Source organism: Nestor notabilis, unplaced genomic scaffold (genome assembly GCF_000696875.1).
Source record: "Nestor notabilis isolate BGI_N333 unplaced genomic scaffold, ASM69687v1 scaffold3902, whole genome shotgun sequence".
In the NCBI taxonomy this organism is placed as follows: Eukaryota; Metazoa; Chordata; class Aves; order Psittaciformes; family Psittacidae; genus Nestor; species Nestor notabilis.
Window position 1 is genome coordinate 40,030 of NW_009919499.1, and position 21,451 is coordinate 61,480.

The window sequence follows — 21,451 nt, forward strand, 5'->3', positions numbered from 1 at the left end:
GCTTTTGATGCCACAGGTTTTGTCTTGGAACAGTAATGCACTTGATAACCTTCGCTGCTTTTTTGAAGCCTCTTTGTTCTTATTTTAGGCTGTATTTAGCTTGCCTGTGTGTTTATGGTTTAAATAACTGTGATGGGGTTTCCTCAGTGTAAAGAAACCCCCATCCTGGTCAGAGCAGCCCTGGTTGTTGGCAGGTGTGGTAACAGGCAGAACAAGGTGTTTGGCCCCTAATTAGTCTGTTGTGAAATTGCTAATTTTAGGAAGTGGAAATAGCTGGGGAAAATGCTGCTGGTGATGAGCTGCTGCACCCTGGGGTAGCTGGGAGGACTAGTGAAGTTTCTAAACTGAAATCCCAGTTTCTCGGTAGGGGTGTTTATTTAGTAACTGTCAAAGAGTTTTTAATGCAGCAACTATTTTTTCATGAATAAGAGGTCGCTACGTAAAATTTTTTCCTCTTGGCAAAAATCGTGTTATAAAGATGTACTTGCTCTAGGTTTAAAGTGTTAATTTGTGTGGTATACGGAATTGGATTTAAAGGTCCCTGAAGACCTGTGAATCTTAGTAGCTAATAAGGCTTGCAGAAGAGAGCTTGAGAGAGGAAAAACTTACTGGCAGTGAGTAATACTGGTGAAAGAGCTCCAGGATTGAGCAAGTTTTGCAGAGAATAATTAGAAATGATTGCATCGGCATGTGGGGTGTTTGATTATTTCCAGCGACAGATCTCTCCTGACTCTGCCTGCATCCCTGTCCCTGTACCTCCTGTGCCTCGGGGGGATGCTTCTCCCTGCTGAAACCCTTCAGGTTGAGTTTTCTCAAGTCTTAGACTGTTTCCAAGGGGACACAGCTCCCTGTGGTTTCCCTTGGGATGAGCTGAGCATCTGTGAGCAGCCATCTCGCATCTCCCGTGGCTCTCCTGCTCAGCTCAGCAGAGCTATCCCTGGTGGAAAGGATTTGGTGTTCAAGCGCTGATCTCTCTACTTGGCTAAGTCATCCTTGCCAGAAATGCATAAACTTGTCCTTCTTCTTCCAGCTGGCCTGGCTGAACTTCTTTCACCCTGAAGAAAAGCTGCACATTGGAGAAGAAGGTAGACGTGTCCGTCGGAATAAAAGGAGTAAAGGCAGCGAAGGGCCAGACGGTGAGTCCTGCTTCATTCCTTGCTGCTGCACTTCTTGTCTTTGCACAGATGAGCAGAAGACTGACACTTTTTCAGTTCATGTTTCTGATCATGGTACAGAATTGTGTATATGGGGGGAAAAAAGATGGCATCTGTGGCTTTTAATAGTTTCTATCTGATTTTAATTGCCTTTCCACATAAGGAATGCCAAAAGCTGTGATTTCTGCAACTCTACTAAACTAATGCCATTTAGTAATTTTGTCCTTGACTCTTCTTCTCTAATGGTAAGGCTATATGTTTATTTATAGTATAATTTGTACTTGTTTACATATTTGTTGTTCTGTACACCTCTGTCTGCTTAAAATCATCAAGTAGCTATTTGTAGTCCAACAAACAGCTGTGAACATCTGCAATATAAAATGGTAACTGCTCTAACAGGGTTTTGCAGTGCAGTGGAGCCTCAGATGGGTTCAAAGCCCTCATGAAGGGAAGTCAAAGTTGTACAAAGCTTGTATGAAAAGAGCAGAAAGGTACCAAAAACTCAGAATTATTTGTATGCAATTTGATAAATATAAAAACAAGGATGTGTGATACTGACTTCACCTTCAGCCCCTTCCCCAAGCTTGAATCCTGCCTGATTTCAGTATGAGGAATTTTCTTTCCAGTGCTGTCTTTTCATGACTGTCTAGCTACACTGCAGCATGAGGAGTGCTGCCCGTGTCAAGCTCCTGGAAGAGCTCCAGCACTATCCCTACTTCAGAAAAGCACAGGTAGATTTTTATACAGAAAAGAGAAGGGGACTGAATGGCAGGGAGAGGAGGGAAAGAAATATTGCATTAGTGGTCTGTGCTTGGGTTGGTGCTTGCTAAGGCCAAGTCCTTGCTGCATTATAAACCTCTCAGCTACTGTTCATTTTCCACTCCAGTTCCCTGGCTTCACGAGTTTCCCATCTCCCCTGAAGCTTTCGCAGTTTCACAGTGGAAGAGTATTTCCCTGTGGCTCTACTCCAAGAAAAAGCTTCCTGAAAGTCCCTGGATTCCTCCTTCCCAAAATGCTGACAAGTGTGATGCATTTGGTACAGACTCCCAGAGTGATTCCAGCTCAATATGGTCCATCATCTTTAGAGCTGGTGTTACTCTGATGCTCAGATGGCTCAGGCTGGATCCAAGACCTTTTGCACTGACTCCTTGAAATCTATTCCAGTGTTTTTGCAAGTTGCTTGTGTAAGTAGCAAGTTTCCACTGTATGCGAGTGGTGTAAATGGAGCGCTGCAGGCAGATGTTAGGAGGAATTAGATGAGCCTGTTACGCTGCCTAAGGGCTGCCTTTCTATTGCCAGATGTATAGGGAATCACTGCATGGTGAGAAATAGATGCTGAAAATCTGTGGACTAATGAGGGCTTTTCTCATCATCCTTATGGCTGGGTGAAAATATGTCATACTTATAACTTGCAGCCCTTTCCCAGATTTCCTTTATCTTCCCTGAATGTGTCAGAGTTGAGTCCCTCCGGAAACGTAGCATACTTACACTGGTGTTGTATGGCTTTTTGTAAATTAGGGGGTTTGACCCCCTGTGATGGAGATGGGGGAAATGGCTGGAGAGACAGGTCATTGTCCTAAGTGGCGTAGGCAAGGTGGTTATGTTGGAAAGCAGTTACTTTGCATTTGGCCATCTCAGCTTTATTAGGTAGGGCAGTATTTAAAAAGCGTAAGCTCTCAGGGTGGGGATTGACCTTATAATAGCCATAAAACCAGTAAATAGAACAGCTTTCTTGTGTAGATTGTTTGGTTTAGACCTACATGAAGGAATCTTACTTTTTAGAGAAGGGGAATGAATCATTCAAAAAATAAAAAAAATCATGTCACGGTACTGATAACACCGTTTTCTTCATGAGTTTTGCAAAAGGAAAGTCAATCAAATCTTTGATCTCTGGAGAGCCTCCAGAAGATAAAAGTGGCTGAACTATAAATTTCCAGAAGGAAGGAGATGTGCTTTCCACTTGAGGCCTCACTAATATTTGTCTGGAATTAATTTTATGAACTTTCAAGTCCTTTCACACATGCAGTGAAAGACCAAAGTGATCCAAGTGTGGAAGCCATGGTTGGAGGGAAGCTGCTCAGTCCCCTTTCCACGGCTGTTTGAGTCCTGCTCTGGTACCAACAATGGGATGGCTTTGATGATTTATAAACATCAAAGATAACACATTCCCTTTCCTAAAAGTTTTCTTTCAAGTGTTTTGCTGTGATAAAGGTGGGTTTGAAATGGGTCAGAGCTGGCCCCATGAGGCCAGGGGAAGGTGATGGATATGGCTCCATGCTCTAGGCACAGGGATAGTACATGGGAGGCCACGAGCAGCAAAGCTGCTCCCTGCTGAAAAACCCCAAGAAATATTGTGTGAATAGCGCAAAGCTATCAGTTGGATCCTGTCACCTCCAGACATGATTCCAGTATTTCAAGGGCTGCTCCTTTGAGGACTCCGGCTTCCGACCGCTTGTTATTTTTCTGATCATGTTTGCTTAAGTTTTGTTCGTGTCCCTCCACACACAGTCCCCTGCATCCAATTAAGCAAGCCAAGGTCGTGTCCTGGAACAAGGTGCCTGCCTGGCGCCCCTCTCCGCTCGCTGTCTGCCCAGCCATGCTCTGGCATGGGTCACCCTGCCAGAGACAGACAGGATTAATGGGAGGCTGATGCCCATCCCAGTCCTGAGGAGCACAGATCATCTTTCAAGCCAGCTTCCTGTCCATGCCTCCAAAACCAATATTTGCACAGCCTTAAAATCACCACTATTTTTTTTGACTTCTCAAGGCCCAGGATTATCCCTTTTACAGCTCCATTTTATGGTGTTCTTTCCACTCTGTGTTACTGACTCCACCTGTCGCTTAATTTGCTTTAGTTCACTAATATTTGACCCTCTCCAATGTCTTTCTTCTATTTTTCTCTTTTTTCCCCTCTTGGTGTATTTATGCTGCTGTGGAACCACTGTTGCTCCCAGATTAACAAATCATTCTGGAGCTGGTAATTAGCAACAGTTGTGCTAAAAGGAACCATCAAGAATGTTAAATTAGTCCACTTTTAAATAAACTGTGTATGAAATGTTAGATCTCTATTCCCAGAGCACCAGTAAAAATGCTGCTGGCTCTTTGCTAACAAAGCCAAAATATGGGAGTAGCATGGTTGTAACTACAGAGACAATTCCGTGCTCTTGAGGTTATAAATAATGACAGAGCATTTATAAAGCAGATGTCAATTGGACTCTTTAAAAAACATTGTTTTAAAAAAAAAAGTTTCTTTTTCTCCTACTTTCATCTCTGTTCCCAGTTAGATCCCTGCCGTGCTGCTTTCCTGGTTTGTTTGGTTTTTGCTTTTTGGTTTGGGTTTTTTTTTTCCCTTCCTAGATTTTTTCATATTGAGCTTGGTGAGAAACATAAGTGATTGTTATCCATTCTTTGATTTGGAGCATGGCAGCTGGGAAGAGGCTGAGCAGATGGCTGTCCTTAAGCTGACAACAATTTGGTTCCTACTACTTTGGCAGTCCTTATTGCCAAGGAAAGTCCTTGATGAGAACTCATGGGTTTCAGCACTGCAAATTGCTTTTGTTGAAATGAAAATTAAATTCTAGGAGAGCAGAAGCTCGTCTCAATCTCTGCTTCTACCTGGAGCTGGGGAAGTGATGTGCCAGTTATGTGGGTTCAGTGTTTCACCCTGTTAGTATTTGCTCGGTGGTTTTAGGATGGTTTAGCAGGTAGCTGATGCCAGAGCCTGGCTGGGGATGCCTGGATCCCTTCATCCCCAGGTAGCTCCCGGTCCTGCAGGTGCCGTGTCTCGGCCATCCCCCCTTCACTGGCAGCACTGACCATGCAATAATCACAATAGAGACTTTTCTTGCTGGCTTCCTCTCCTTTGCCAAGGGCAGGTTTGTCCCTCTGCCTCCAGAACAATCAGTGCCTTTGTGTCAGCCCCGTGCAATTCCCCGTGCATTCAGTAAATACAGAACATTTCCTGGATACTGGAGTGCAGGAGATGGTCACAAAAGAAAGGCTCACCACAAAGTGCTTGCAAAATTCTGTTTTCCCCTAGAATTTCTCTGTGATTTCCCCCAAAATGGGAGAAGGGGGAATTAGGATGGTGTTTGAATCTTCATGGACAATCTCCATCCCTTCCTTATGGCGTTGCTCTCAGTACTTCTTATTGCAAGAGTAAAATTAGGACTACAGCTCATTTACAGATCCTTACCTGCACCTCATACCTAAGCTTATGATAATAAGGCAGGTATCTGTATAAGGTCTTACACCTCAGGTGCTTTTCATCAGGAAGATACAGTGATAAATATATAGGTAAGTTATTTCAGATCATGGTCTTGTGTCTGTGCTTATTTCTAACGAACGTTCCCACAGGTCCAGAGAAGCTTAGCAACTGGCTAAAACCCCAGAATGATGTCCTGGTTTCAGCTGTTACAGCAGTGATGGATGAATACCACATCATTTCTGGAAGAAAGTGAAAGTGAAGGTGAAGAGGATATTAAAAGGGGTCTTCTTGCTCTCAGTATATCTTTTAAGAGAATACATTTTTAGACAGCTGAAACTTTTTTGGTGTGTCCTTGGTTCGAGCTACTGTGAAGTAATTTTTTAATACTGAAATTACTTTGAGGTCAAGTTCACTGCAGTGTCCATTAACAATCTTTGCTGAAGACTGTTTTGGGAAACTGCAGTCAGTTTGCTGACATAAATTGAGGGAAGCTCCACATAGCCTGAGCTCTTTGGGAAAGTAGAGATGCTAACATCTGGGCCTGAGCCAATATGCTAGTTCAGCTCAAAGATGTTGGAGTCACTTCTTGTACCTAGAAAGAGCATGATGCTGAAAGCCCAAGTGGTGAGGCTCATTCCTGCAGTCTGCATTGAGGGTGATATTTCCATGAGGATGTGCTGCATCAGCCAGCAAGAAGTGAAAATTGATGGAGTCCAAAATTCTTCATTGAACTCTGGTATGTTGCTGTCCTAGTTGGATGTTAAATATTAAAAGCAATTAACTTGCTGGGAGAGGGAGAAGCCTATTTGTGTGGTGTCCATGATGAGAAATTGTTCCAGATCACAGTGTAACGGTCAATGTGTCCCAGTGTATTCACAACCTCCATTTGCCTCTTGTCTTCTTCACCAGCCCTTCCAGTTGTGATCTGGATTGTTCCAAAAGAAGGTCTTCTTTGTTGTTATTAATATTTATAAAGCTGTGATGAGGTGCTGTTGATTTGTTCCATCTGTAGAGCTGCTTTGCTGTGTGTTTGTACTTCCCTGGTAGCTGGTTAGGATAAGGTAGTGGGATGCCTGCTGGAAGATTTTGAGATACCAAGGATATTCAGAAGGCTTGAGAAGGAGTTCTCTGGTTGGAACCGCACCTCGGCTGCATTTTCACCTGTTTGCACTTATTCCATTTTTGAGGTGTATTTAAGACATGTCCTGCTGGTTCTTCAGTGTGTAGCCTATGGTGTGTGCTTCAGCAGGCTTTGCTGAAACTTGAACTTCTAAGCTTTTTTTTACAGCTGCATGTTAAGCAGGGTCCAGCATTATTAGAAGTGACTGGTGATTCTGTACGAATTCCACTTCTGAAAATAGGGGCTTTTCATAATGCCTCAGGTCAAACACTGAAGTTCGGGAATCTGTTTCTTCTGTTACAAAACATGGCCAGGACTAAGGAGAGGAGAACAGATGTTCCAGCCAGGCTGGAATGTGATTGCATCTGAGCTGTATGTGTGTCTGAACTGTGGATGCCATGCATCAAGCATTGTAAATGCTGAACTCAACTAGTAGCTGGTGATTTTCTTTCCCACAGTATGAGAGGATCTATTGTCTTTCTTGCTGAAGTATTTGCAGCTGAGCTTTCATTTCTGTGAATAAACTGGCTCTCTGGCCACATCCACAGAGTATTTTGCAGGCAGACACAAGTTTGCTTAGCACATGCTCCAAGTCCATCTGGTTGCGGATCAGCTCTAGTACAAAAACTGAGGAACTGGTGTTGAGCTGGATGATGTGCACCTTTCCGAATGGCCAGGTCCAGGCTCAGAGTCCTGCTGCAGTGACTGCACCTTCTGCAGATCTCCAGCTGAATAAGCTTTATTTTTCTGTCTGTGGGAGCTGGGGTGGGACTGAATAGCCAAACCCAGAGCTTCTGTGCTGGTGATGGGAATTGTGAAGTTGTCTTCAGTTGTGGCCTCTCTGGGCATTCATTAAAAATACATTGTGTTATAGTAGATCGGATACATTAGCCATAAGAAAAGTTCTGCCACACAAAGCTGTAGAACACTGTGGCACTGAGAAGCACTTTGGGGAAAAAGTTGTGAATGAGGCATGGTAGTTGCATGTTTTCATTAGGGCTTTGTTGGCCATGATGTATAGCAACATTGTTGGGTTCATAACTGATCTCGTTAACATGAGCAGGGTTTGGTGAAGTCCATTAATCTGTTTGAAATCCTATGAATGGATAAACTGAAGAGTTGGCTGAGCCAGGGAACACTTCACTGTGCCATGACTACTGGGAGGATTTGAGTTTGGCTTCCCGAAGTGTGGCGGGGTCACTTACATCTCCTTCAGGCCCCTTTTCAGATTCATACAAATACATGTACATGTGCACAGATATATCTTTGGATATAGATCCCATGCTATTCCATGTAATTAAACCATCACTTTACAGACAGCCGTTCAACACTACAGAGGTTTTCAATCCAATTAGGCAAAATTACATACAGGAGGAAGAAAAGAAGTTCTGCACGGATGAGATAGTCAAAGAGATTTCCTCCCACTTGCCCTTGATTCCTTATGGATAGCAGTGGGGGGGAAGAGTGCATTTAAAACATCCAGCGAATAATTTAAGAGAGCTATTCGTATGCTTGGTTAAAACCTTGCTGCAGCACCACTTGGGAATCATTTCTACTGGAATTCATGACATATGTTAGTTGTTTATCTTAGTGGGATATGACTTAAAATGTCAGAATGTTTTGTGTTAAGCAACAACTGAATAAAACAAACAAAATAAAAACACAGCTGTAATACTACGCTTTAAATTGTTGAATTCAAATATGTGGTATTGATAAAGTAAGCAATAGGGTGCAGTGGTGTATAGAAAATAAGCCTTGTGAGCCCAGCCAGCAAGCCAAAAAAAGCCTTCAGATACTTGAATTAGTAATAGTAATGTTGTTTGTCAGCTCTGCTGTAAAGATCCAGCATTTGGAATGCAACCTAAATGCCTGAAGGAAAACAAAAAGCGCATCATATTCTTCTTCCATAGCCAGTGAGAGTGTGGAAAATGAAATATGATGGCCACAGGTTCTGGTGTGAGCCCCAGGAACTTGGCTGGAACTGATTATGTGGGAGTGGAGCTAAGAAAGGCGGAGATTTTTGTTTGATTGAGGATTTTTGTTTTTGAGAAGGCAGTGCAATAATATTTTGCCAGCAACAGTGGCTCTGTAGTTAATTGAGAGCAGGATTTTCTCTTTGTTCATGAACACATTTGCTCTGTGGTGTGCTTGCACCTAGTCAGTGGAGAATAGATATTTTTTTTTTAAAGCCTTTGTCAGGCTACCTGGCCACCAATCCCAAAGTGGACCTGGATGGGATTGAGGAGATAAATCAATTTGATTGTTCTTTATGTAGTGTAAAGTGATGGAAACTTCTGTGTTAGTGAACAAGGGTACCTCTGCCTTACTTGAGAAAGCAGTGAGCAGTGATTTTCAGCAGAGCTCTGGCTGTTGGAAAAGCAGAGCTGAGGTTGGGGAGTAACATAGGGTGGAGGGGACCCTGTGAGGTGACTAGACCCAGCCCTCTCCCCCAAAGCAGGACCAACAGAGGTGATGACAGCAGAGGTGTCAGACTTCGAAAGTTGCTGTTCCAGCCTGGTTCTTCTACAACCCTGTGCCTATGTTGTTACTCATGCAAAAAGCCTGTAGGAGATATGCAGGGCTGGTGGGTCTCTACCTGCTCCAGCACGGGTCTCTTCAAACAGCAGCTGATGATCTGTGAGTCACAGCACCCTTTTCAAGGTGGAAAACCCTGGTGAATGAAGGAGAACTGTTACATTTACCCTAGTCTTTCCCTCCTTTCCAGCTGTGGCAGAGGGTGGTTGCTCAACAGGGCACCTTTCATCAGTGAAACAGTGGTGAGTGATGCTCTCTTAGGTCTGTCTTTCTTGCTCACACTTCAGTTCTGATAATCTCAAACTGCAGCAACTAAAGATTGTTTTCTCTTTAATATTATTGAAGATTTGTATAAAGTACATCACAACCTACTGTTGCTGTTAGCCGTTATCTCTGCATATTTGCATTTAACTGTCCTCCCATTCCTTATGAGCTTGGCCAAGTTATTCCCTGATGTGAAGAGTCCTGTTTTTTAATTGTCAAACCAGACAAAAAATGTCTCCGAGTGTTGGCAGGAGAAAAAAACACTCAGAAACAACAAACAAACAAAAAAAATACCCAAAAAAAACCCCCCACAAAAAAAAAAAAACCAACAAAACCAAACCAAACCTGTTACGTGACGAGATCTTACATCATCTGAAGCTGTCTGCAGAAGAGAGAGGTTGTGGCTCTCTGCCACCTAGTGTCACTCCAGGGACTCAAGAGATGGGGTAGGGGTGAGCTGTGACTTCTCTTCATTTGTTTTCAGACCGATAAGCTTGAACTGAGGTCTGGTGTATGGGATCAGAGGAATAGGGAGGGAGCAAGCTACTGATCCATGGAGCAGCAACTGATCCTAGAGCAGCAACAGATCATCTGGATGACACATGGATGTAGGCTCGTCCTTTGACACATTGCTCAAAGAAGAGCAGTGAGGCAGCAGAAGGCCACTCTCATACCTAACTCACCACAAGAGAAATGATTCTCAGCCTTTGGTGTTGATGCACAAGCTCTTCTCAGACCTCTGGCCAAGCTGTGTCATGCCCCACAAGTGACAGGGAGACCTCAATGTGGGATACATCCCCTGGAGACACATGGAGATATGCAAAAAGTCCATAAGAGAGATGAAGAATAGCCTCAAAAAGTGGGTGTAGCCAAGGGAGTGCCTCAAAAGAGTCCAAGATGAGCTGCAAACTCTTCTTGATCTCTTAGGCTGGAGGAGACTGGCTTTGAGCTGTTTAATTCAGCATAGGGGTGGGGTATCAGAAGCATCAGCTATAAACTGGTTCCAAGCCAGTCACGGGGACTTAGCAGCCTATAACTCCAGAATATGACTGGCTAGAATACGAGGGCTACCACTAAATAAAGACTTCTGAAATTTAGGGCTTGTGTTTCTACTGTTCAGAGTTTAAGTGCAGTAAAGGTAGAGCCACAGGTTGGGATTGTCCTCCAGGTGTGACTCTTGTATTGCTGTAGAAGGAAGATGCTGTCAGGTGAAGGACAAGGAGGGAACACTATTTTATGGGATGTCATCATGAAGCATCTCAATTTAAGATGTAACCAGAAAAAGGCAATTAAAGGTGACTCTGTTCACACATGAATTTTCAATTTTAAAACAAAATTGAAACAAAAGGAGAGAGAAAAGCAACAATGGTGGTTGAGGACAAATGGAATGGCCTCAGGCTTTGCCTTACATCCTCATATGTAAAGTAGCACTGTTTCATCTTTCCACTGCTTTTGACAATGAGCATCCCATTCTGTGATGTAGCATACTCATTATATTCAGATTTGTTGACTTTAGGGGACATCACATTCTATTTGCCTGTAAATGTGGGCAGCATCGTTCCTCCACACTTAGCAGAAGACCTCCCTTCTTCTTTCCACCCTCCAAAAAAACCCACACTGGCAAGGCAGGCCAGAAGCTTTAAGTAGCACACGATATGTTTTACTTCTGGGATATTTTCCTAGATCTATAATTTACCATTCTTTCTAAATATTCTGGAGTAATAAGACCAAAGCTGCTCTTCAAGATCTGTTACCTTTTTCTCTGGAATTGGTGAAAAAGCACTTTCTTTTTCAGGGAAGGGGAAAAAATATCATCTTGTTTCAGTGTTTGTATAGCTGACTGATATTTCAGTAGGGTCCAAGAAGCTTTCATCTGGATAGACCAAATTTCCTGAAAATGTTGAAAACATATTGGTTCCAAACTTCCCCCAAACCCACATGTTCTAGATTAAGCATGTGTTTGGGAGCTAACATCCTTCTTTCTCCAACTCCGCCATGGTCTGGCATTAATAACACCGCACTTAAATATTTGAAAAGCCTTACATATCTCATACCGTGTGAATGAAGCAAATATCATTACACTAGTTTGTAAGTGAAACAACTGAGTTTTGAAGGTTTGATTAAAATGGAAGGTTTTTATCTTATTCATTGGGACAAATTACATCAACGAAGGTGATTGATAGATTCTTCATCACTTGAAATCTCAGTTAACACTTGGCTTTTCTTTCCACCCCTTCCACCTTTAGTATTGGTCAAATAGAGATAGAGGGATTGATGGGAGGCTTAACGGGTGGACTTCTTTAATACTCGATCATCATAATGGTTTTTTCTGGTCTTAATGTCTGTGAAAGTTGACAGGACTGGTTAATTCCCAGGCATGGTTCAGGAATGGCAATGTTTTATTAGCTGCTTTGCCCCTCTTTTTCTTAGGAAGCCCCAAGTTGCAGAGAACTTCCTTCCTGGAGAGGTGGAAACTTTCACAGCAGGAGGGCATTTGGTGATCAGAGCTTCCTATGAGAGGTGGGACACCCTGTGTTGATGGATTGAATGATTAGCAGGACCTGAGTTCTGGGATACTCATCTGCTCTACTACACAGCCTGGTGGTTGTAGCTCGGCTTCTGTTTCTTCCTCATTAATAATGGTATCCCAACCAATGTCCAGGAACTTATTTCAGATTCAGTTAGCTATCTATTCTCCAGAAGTTGCTGATGGATTTGGGCAGTATTCAGAGCTTTGTCTGAGATTTAGCAAGTGGTCTCTTTGTTAAACCAGATGGTTAGCAGGGTTTGGAAAAATACTTTACACAAATTTCCATAGCTGTTGAGTACAGTGATCATTAAACCTAATACTCTTCTTCCAACTATAGCCAGAAGCTCATATTTCAAAGAAAAAGCTGCTTTTTTTTTTTTTTTGATTGCACAAAGCTTTGACAACATAGTTTTGAAAATGTGTGTATTAGATAAGTCATACAGAGCTCCCCATTTCTGTTTTCATCTTCAAAATTAGATGTTCATCTTGAAAGTAGCTGTTGACTTAATGATTTCAGGCCACCTCATGCTTATTTTATGAATAAGTGAGAAGTGATGTGGCTTTTCTGGAAGACACTAATATCTCATTAATTATCAAGATTTTGTCTCTGATTCTGTTTGTAACATGGAATGAGGATAACTTCTGAGTACCTCCATCTTCTCATCTTTCAGGGGCAAAAAGGTAATGGTAATATGGAGGTGGCTTAGTTGTATTACCTGGTCTTACATATTCCCCAAACTAGAATCATGTTTAGGGAAGAAGATTGATGATATACCATATTAACCTAGTGCTAGGAAAATAGAAAAGGGATGATTAATAATTCTAGGAGCAACCAGTTAATGTTAAAAATGGACATGGTGGTTGCTGCAGTGTACCTTTCCAAAACTGGTTGAACTCCTTGAGATGTCTTTGTACTGTATTGAATGTGGATGCTGCTGGAATACAGTAAGTGACACCCCTTGACTGTGTTCTGCTCTTGGCAACTGAGAATTTGAGACAGTTCAGCAGCCTTCCTAGGTACTCGTCCTTTGTTTGACTGATTTCTAAAATGGTCAACCTTCTACTGGTTTTATATAAGGTAAGCGTAATTACAAAGATCTGTTCCAGTCAATAAAACCAATTTGAACAGTTTTGCAGGAATTTAAACTATTTCATGTTAATCCAGACAGATAACTAATAAGTGAAAGCATGGGGGGTTTAATATACTATTTATATCAGCATATGCTGTATAGAAGTTTTTGATATTTTTGTATTTACAATAAATCATAGCAGCGAGTAGCATGCAGAAAGAAAAATCACGGGGAGGGGGGAAGTAAACTCTATTAATCTTTTTCAGAGAAAATATGTCATATGTAATATCTTCGAGTTGCTTCACCATCTGTTGGGGTTTTTTATGAAGCCCTTGGAAATGATCCAGCAGATGCTAGGGCTGCCAGAGCTGAGGGCTAGAACCTGCTCCCTGAAGCACAGTTGAATGTCTTCTGCTGGGCCACAACTGTGGTTTTACACAACAGAAACTCATCTATTGCAAACGTTCTCTTCAGCTCAAATGAGAAGTTTGCATCCAAACTGGCTCATTGTTAAAACCCATGGCCATAGTGCTTCTGCTGGAAGTGACCTGGCATTGCTTGGAGCTCTTTTCCCAGTGGTGCTGTCATCCTTTTCCTAGCACTGATGGTCGATCAGGTGAGCTCTTCTTGACCTTCCCAGAAGCCCTCCTGTGAAATTGTAGGTACATCTTTCCGTATGTAGATGGTAGGACTGACTGCATTATTCCCAGGATTTTCACCCCTGCCTACTGAGAGTCATTAGTATTGCCCCATGCCTGCCGAAGGTATTTCCACTGATCTGTTTTAGGGTTGTATTTCTGCTTTTCCTGCAACTCAGCACCTGCTGGCATTGTCCTCTGCAGCTCCATCTGAGGAGCTCCACCATCCAGCAGAAAAGTTTATTATTCCCTGTGTATATATAATTTATAGGACTATGCATTTTGTATGACTGAATGTCATTCCCTGCTTATTATTCTTCAAAGCCATTCAGCCTCTCCTCTCTGATATCCCAGTCCTCTTCTGTATTAACAGTTCTTGTCAACTTTCCTTCCTCTGCAAAGCTAAGTTAAAATGAAGAGTTGAATAGAGCTGACAGCTTCTTCAAGGAGGGATTAGAGCATAAGCATAAATTTAATTTCAGATGAAAGCCAGGAAATGTAGAAAGGGGATGGACTTCCCTAGGTCTGGGGTCTGCTTTGACCTCAGACATGAGCAGACAGCATGTGGAAAGGAGGTGGGAAATAGGTGGGATTAGTAGGAGAAAGCACAAAAGGCAAGCACAGGCACATATGGAGAAAAATAGCTATGCTTGGGTAGCTGTCATGTTTAATACCAGCAGTCAAGACCAAGACCTTGATCTCTAGCACATTCATAACAGAGACTTAAAGGAAATCACAAGGAACAGAGGTGATGCAGGAAAAGTCCAGAAAAGCAAACTTGAGGTTATTTTTATAAAGAAGGGAAAAGAGGTGCTGGGGAACAGCTGACTGGTTGGGCTGCTGTCAGATCCCCTCGGGACTGGAATAAACCCTCAAATGCACTGGAGTGAAGCCCCTAAAAGCAGCGATGAGAGCAGGAGCAGGCAGCATTGATCAGTGGAGAAATATTCAAGTCAAACCTATTTCTTTCTGCGAGAAGATGGCAGATCCTGGGGGCTCTACACCAGCAGTAGGTATCCTGAAACTTGTTTTGCTATAAGGCTTTTGATACCGCAAAGGAACACAGTGTGTAAGTCTATGATCTGCATCTTGGAGTGGAAAAAAACATGTATTCTCACAGAACTTCCTTGGTATCAAGTCATCTAATGGCTTCTGTGAATAAATAATCCTGGGTCTTGTAGAAGGCTTTGAGACTGGGAGCCTCTCCACAGGAATGGAGTGGCAAGGTGGGATCAACAGTGTAGAAGATGTAGGAAAGACGCTTGATTAACTTGTAGGTATTTAACCTGCTCCACCAATTAACAGATAACCAATGGGTCAGATGTGTTCAACCACTGCAGCATTTAACAAGCTTTGTTGCTTAAATATTGGGGGGTGGCCTCAGAAAAGCATGGCAGAAAAGATTTTTGTTTTCTCCCGTGCACACAGGTGTTGGGACAACGTATGTCAAGTAAAGTTTTCAAGCCTTATGCCTCAGCACCTTTTGTAGTGAGGGGAATATAGACCTGGTATTTTGGTGGCACTCTGCTTCTCAAACTCAGTAAGAGACTTTGTTACCATTTTAGACTAAATTGAGAAAGCTGATGAGTTTACCGTTTGGAGCAAAAATGAGGAAAATTCAGTCTTCTGGTGTATCAGATGAGCCTTATGGCTCCCTGCTACAATCAAATTATCCACCCCCCTCCTATTGGGAGATGAACAGATGCAAACCCCAGAGACTCAGAAGCTCCCAAGGCTAATAATGCTGTGTTTTTTTCATGTCAGAAGTATTTTTGTGTTTGTCGAAAGATTCACTTGCACAGCCGTAACATCTCTCTCTGCCGTGCCTGGAACAGATGCGTGTGTTGTAATATAGACTGTGAACATTGACATCGCATGTGGTTCTCATTCCTCCCATTCATCTTTGAAGCTAATTGGTTCCATCCATTTCAAATGTGTTTGGCTCGCCACAGCTATTTGTACTTTCACTCTGGTTATAGCGCTAATGGTGTGATATATATAACATGAAATAAACTCTCGTGACTCCGAGGTCTGAAGAGACACATACACAGTACTTGCATTTTGCTTGCTGGGTTGGGCTTTTTAAAATTATGTCCCCCAGACAGTTTTTTTTCTCTCCACTGAGAATGTTATCAACTAGGTGGTGCCTAAGATGAGGATCAGGAGATGCCTGGGGTGATTGTGGCTCATTCAGAAGCACAGAAGCTCAGAAAATGCAAAAAAAGGAGCCTGTCAGTGTTTGTCAAGTATGAAAGGGTTTGCAACTCATCTGCTGGTGCTGGACCTGCTGTCTGGCTCCGGTATTGCTCCTTAGCAAGATACTGGGACTGGCATTGTTATGAACTTGTGAGTTGTCTTGTCTGTGTGGTTTAATACTGTGAAGATATGGAGTAGCAAAAGAAAAAAGTAAATTAACAGAAGTAATAAATTAAATAATACCATCTAATGGAAGAGAGACACTGTCTCCCATAACGTCCTCATAGGTAAGCTTAGGAAGCGTGGGTTAGAATGGAGAGTGAGGTGGATCAAAAACTGGCTGAATGGCAGAGTTAAGAGGGTTACAATCAGCAGAGTAGAATCCAGTTGACTACTGCCTGTAGTCAGTGGTGTTCCCCAGGGATCAGTACTGGGTCTGGTCTTATTCAACTTGTTTATCAGTGACCTGGAAGAAGGGCTAGAGTGTTCCCTCAGCAAGTTTGCTGATGATACAGAGCAGGGAGCAGTGGCTGATACACCTGAAGCTGTGCTGCCAATCAGCAGGACCTTGATAGACTGGATAATTGGGCACAGAGAAACCTAATGAGGTTTAATAAGGGCAAGTATAGAATACTGCCCCTGAAGAGGAAGAATTCCAAGATTCAGCACAGGTTGGGGACTGACTTACTAAAGAGCAGTTCAGCTGAGAAAGGACCTGGGAGTATTGGTGGATGATAAGTTGAACATGAGCTGGCAGTGTGCCCTTGCAGCCAGGAGGGACAAGAGCATTCTGGAGTGCATCAGGAGGAGTGTGGCCAGCCGTCGAGGGAGGTGATCGTTCTCCTCTACTCAGCCCTGGTGAGGCCACATCTGGAGTACTATGTCCAGTTCTGGGCTCCTCAATACAAGAAAGACAAGGAGCGACTGGAGAGGGTCCAGCAGAGGCCACAAGGATGAGCAGGGGTCTGGAGCATCTCTCTGGTGCGACATTGCAGGGGCTCTGCCTGGTTAGTCTCAAGAAGAGACAACTGAGAGGGGATCTCATTAATGTATATAAATATCTCAAAGGACAGGACCAGGAGGAGCGTGCCAGACTCTTTTCAGTGGTGCCCAGCAACAGGACAAGGAGCAATGCCCATAAACTAAACCACAAGAAGTTTCACCTCAACATGAGGAAAAACTTTATGCTGAGGGTGGCAGAGCACCCAGGAGGGTTGTGGAGCCTCCCTCTCTGCAGATGTTCCAAACCCACCTGGACATGTTCCTGTGTAACCTGCTCTGGGTGTTGGACTAGATGATCTGCAGAGGTCCCTTCCAACCCTCATGATTCTGTAGTAATTTTCCCATGACGCAGCAGCAGAATGTAGGCAAATTAATCTTCCTGTTGAGGAGGCATTGGTAAGGTTACTGGGTATTTCTCTGGTCCTTCTCTTTCCTCTAACTAGCCACAGAATGTGGCACTTCTGTACTAACTGGTAATTTGTCTTTCTCTACCACTGCAGACTCGAAGCAACCTTGTTACCTTCCATTCGTTACAAGTCTATCTCAGTTAAAGGTGATTTCCATCTTCGATGTGTGTTTAAACCCAGGTTTTAGAGGGATTTCACTGATGAACAGCAAGGGAATATTTGGGGATTTTTACAGTTCATTCCCATCCATGATTAATTTTTGAGGAAGCAATGGGACGTGTTTCACACTTCACCTTCTGCTCAAAAAGTAATGTAGTTTCTCAGCTTCACTATAAATATTTTCACTTCTTGCTAGAGAGTCTTGTATTCTCATTGTTTTAAAAAGCCATTTCATGCTAATTCTTTGCTTTTGTTTTTATAAGTATTTTATTATTTTTAAACATCTTGGCTTGCAAGTATTTGGGTTACTGCTTTGAGAGCTGTGTCATGCTAACTTTCTTCTTACCTGCCCTCATCAGAAAGCATGTGAGCTTTAAGTGTTAAGCTTGGTGATTTCAAGCCAAGAGAGACAATTCATGTATGGCTGCATAGACTGCAAATGCATCCATTGTCCACTTGAAAAATAATCTGCTATTTAGGGACTGTGTTTTTGAATGGTTTCTGCTGAGTCTCAGGATTTCTGCTGTGTGAAGGTTTGAGGTGCTTGCGCTTCTATCAGCAGTGTAAGGGGGATACATACAGCAGGTCTCTGGGAAAAACTCTGAGCAGTGTTCAGCAGAGCTGGAACTAAGCTGGTATCTGAGAGTAAAGCTCTGGCTTAAGGCTGAAAAGCATCTGTCACCGGAGCTTTGCTGTTAGCCACAGTCAAGTGGTTTAACTCATCTTTGCGATACGCGGAAGAGGTGCCCATCCAAACTCACTCACTTGCATTATACCAACCACAGGTAGCTAGTTTGAGAGAGGGTAAAGATCTTGGTACCAGTAATATCATCATACCTTCCCAGCAATGATTTGTAAAACACAGAAGACTACATCTTTGGCTTACTGGTTTTGTTGTGAATTTTGTTCCAGCTCTGGAGAGACACCCTCTGGATCAGTGGGTGTTGGTGGCGGGGGGATCTTCTAAAATGAAATGATAACTGAATTTCACTAGTTTGGTTTTTTTTGTTGTTGTTTTTTGTAGGTCCAAGTTCAGTGAAAAACAAGAAAAAGGGTAAGTCTGAGTTTTGATTTAATTTTCCTTTTTGTGCCCGTATTACCCAGCTTTGAGTCCTCTTTAGCCAACACAAAGGAGAAACCAACAGCAGGTTCCCTCTGTGGGAAGGACAGGGAGTAATGTGGTGTGTGATCCCACAGTACAGACCATGAGCTGCTCTCGTGCACCTGCATTGCTGTGGCAGGGCTGTACAACCAGAGCACAGGCCTCATTAGAGTCTTCCTTAAAAACTAAAGGAAGTTAATTACCTTGTATTGAAGTAAGTATGAAGATACCAGCTATCAGGAGTCACTTGCTGTTTGCCAGGCTGTCTCTAATGAAATAGCTTTAGCTTTCGTCCCTATCCTGCCATTCATCTTGCTGCAGGTTGGGGTCTCCTTCAGACCCACCCAGGTCAGCGTAGATAACCTCTGCATCTCACTTCTGGTTGTGTATTAACCTCACAAGTATTATTTTATATGTCTGTTCTGAGTGTTGGTCAGCCAGAGATACTTTTTCTGACTTCCTTATTTTCCTCAACCTGTTTTTGCAATGTAGTTGGGTAGTTTTTAAAATGCCTATCAATGACTTGTTGTGACTTTGGCTATTCAGGAGGCAGCCCCGTATTTCCATGGGGTGTCTGGTTGTGTCCTTCTTTGTGTAGGACTCCTGGTGAATGCTTATGGTCATACACTTACTTGCTACCAGGAACTTGAGTGAGTTAGAGAATCTGAGTTGCTTTGTAAACACAAATATGCTGCAGTCTTGCTTCTTCCAGGGAAACACAGTCAGATTACCCCTTTCTGCTCCTTGTCACCGTATGTACATGGTGTGTGATCACAACAGGTTGTAGGTTATGAGAAGTGCAGAAGCTGTGTGTGGCTTGGGGCTGTGCTGCTTCTGCAGCTCAATCCACTGAGGGGCTCGCAGAGGTATCAACATGCATTGCATGCTCACGACCAAGCCTATACAGCAAAGCATAGTTGACATGTGCCATGTCAACTCCCTGCTTACTACCTATTGCACCTAATGTATATGTAATTAACAGGAGTGTTAACTGGTCAGCACTTTGTTGCATCCCTCAAGAGACCTTCCCAGTCCAGCCCACCACCATGACCTGTGGCAGCATGAGCAGCTGAGCTTTGCGTGTCTGTGCTACTTTAACAGCACATCAAATTGCTTTTATCCTTGGATACAAACTTGGATTATTGCTTTTAATCCTTGGATACAAACTCCAAATTTACAGTTGAAAGGTTGAGACAGGCCGCAGTTAGGAACTTAGTTTATATTTACTCTCAAAAGCATCATAAAACTTTATGTTTGAGAAGTTTGTTGTAACAAAGCCCTGTAACTCTAAACCCATGTTGACTCAGCCGAACTAATAACAAATGGTGACTGTGGTCTTTGTAGCAATTCTGGTGTAGCAGGAGGATCTTGTAAAGCTGTATTATATACGGCTGTAGCACTGTATAAAATCATTTAATTTTATGGTATTGTCGTATTAAATTTTTTTAGAGTTAGAGCTTATTGTTTGGCAAACGATAGTTAAGGAAAAATTATTGGTTCTGCCCGCTTTAAATTTGGGAGCCTGCTTAGTGCATGTGTGTAAAGCGGGAGATGTGGCACACTGGAACTTCGATTCTGCAGACCCCCTGTGGGGCTGGGGTCCCCTCAGGTAGAAGATGAATCAAGAGCTTTATACTCACTGAATATCTATTTTTTGCCTTGTGACTTTAATAAGTCAGGTTCCATTAATGCATAAAAGTGATTGGAATTACTTGAAGGAACGGGGATTCACAGGAAGTGTCCCTGTGCAGCATCAGAGTTATGTGCAGTTGTTTTTACTAGTAAGCTAGCAGCCCATTTAGTAGCAGATCCAATTTCTGAGACAGATTAGTTAAACCAGTTGTAATGTGTATCCCTCCTGAGAAGGAAAGCAAGGAGTGACAGCAGCAGGATTTCTGACTTGCTGCATGTGAATCCTTCATGGCAATGGCCTGTATCTGAGGGAATGTGAATGAGAAGAATTTAGCAAGTGTGCTTTAGGGGAAATAGGTAAGGGGTTTGATTCAGGGTGATAGTTTCCAAAGTGTGTTGTTAACCCAAGGAGGAGGAGAATTTCTGGATTAGAGGAAAGCTGGCCTGTTGCCAGCTCAGATTTGAAGGCACAGCTACTAACCTGGGCAGAAATATTGCTGCAAACGATTTGTCGCAGGTAAGAAACCCATCTTTGTAGGATACCAGCATTATTTTAATCGTCTGTGCTTACTTTAACTTAGTTTTCTGCACAGTGAAACTAAGCCACATGGTTGTCCTAAGCTGATTTCCATGTGTCCTTGTTCATGGCTAGTAGCCATCTGGAGATCTCCGTTTCTGTGCTAACTAAAATAGATGGGGTTTTCCTTGTTTTGTTCCATGACAAAGATGAATATTTACTAGAGAAACAAGTACATAAATGTACTCAGAAACCATTGCAATAATCATTATTTCATATCCTAACTGCTGCTGTCATCAAAAAAAGTATTTCATTCTGTCTTACAGTGGACTTTGTTGCAGCAATTGGAGCAATTTTGCTAAATTAATAAAGCTTTTTGGCATAAAAGCTGTTAAAGTTGCATTTTTAAAGCTACATCGAAATAATATGATTTCTATCAGGGATCTGGAACATCTGGAGACCACAGGTCAGGCTTTCCATCCAAACCTTATTTCAGTCCCCTATGTGGATTGAAAGTTGTATTAAGAGTCTTCATTTGCATGATTGTGCTGTTTCCCCCTCTGGGACCATGTGGTGAGATGTGTTTGAGGACTGCGGCAATTTGTCGGTGCTTTCATCCTTCTTGTTGGATTAGTGCTTCCCTTACCCCTCCATCCAAAGCCAAAAATGCACATTTGATGATTTTGATGCATAGTAGCATCAACTTCGTGCACATTAAGTGCCTCCTCATTACACCATAGAGAGGTGCCACTTCATCCTGGAGCAGTGTGAGGATGCCTCCTGCATCACCCTGGGCGCTCAGCAGCTGAAGTTCAGCTCTGAACTGCCCTCTGGAGGCACCTCTCTCCCTCAGGAGACCAAGCCATGGGGGTGGTATGCTAATGCACACATATGCAGCAGGTAGAAAAGATTGCAACT

At 42.8% G+C, this 21,451-nt stretch overlaps 1 protein-coding gene across 1 annotated transcript in view; it reads left to right on the plus strand.

Annotated features, from left to right (window-relative positions):
- Positions 1–1,030: 1,030 nt before the first annotated feature.
- The window catches only part of EDA (ectodysplasin A), a gene marked incomplete at its 5' end in the record, with an annotated part of 28,464 nt that continues 8,043 nt past the window's right edge, over positions 1,031–21,451 (plus strand). Inside the window, 2 exons of the mRNA XM_010010241.1 lie at positions 1,031–1,136; positions 18,307–18,336. Of these exons, the coding sequence (XP_010008543.1) occupies positions 1,031–1,136; positions 18,307–18,336 (136 nt within the window). The remainder of the gene's footprint in view (positions 1,137–18,306; positions 18,337–21,451) is intronic.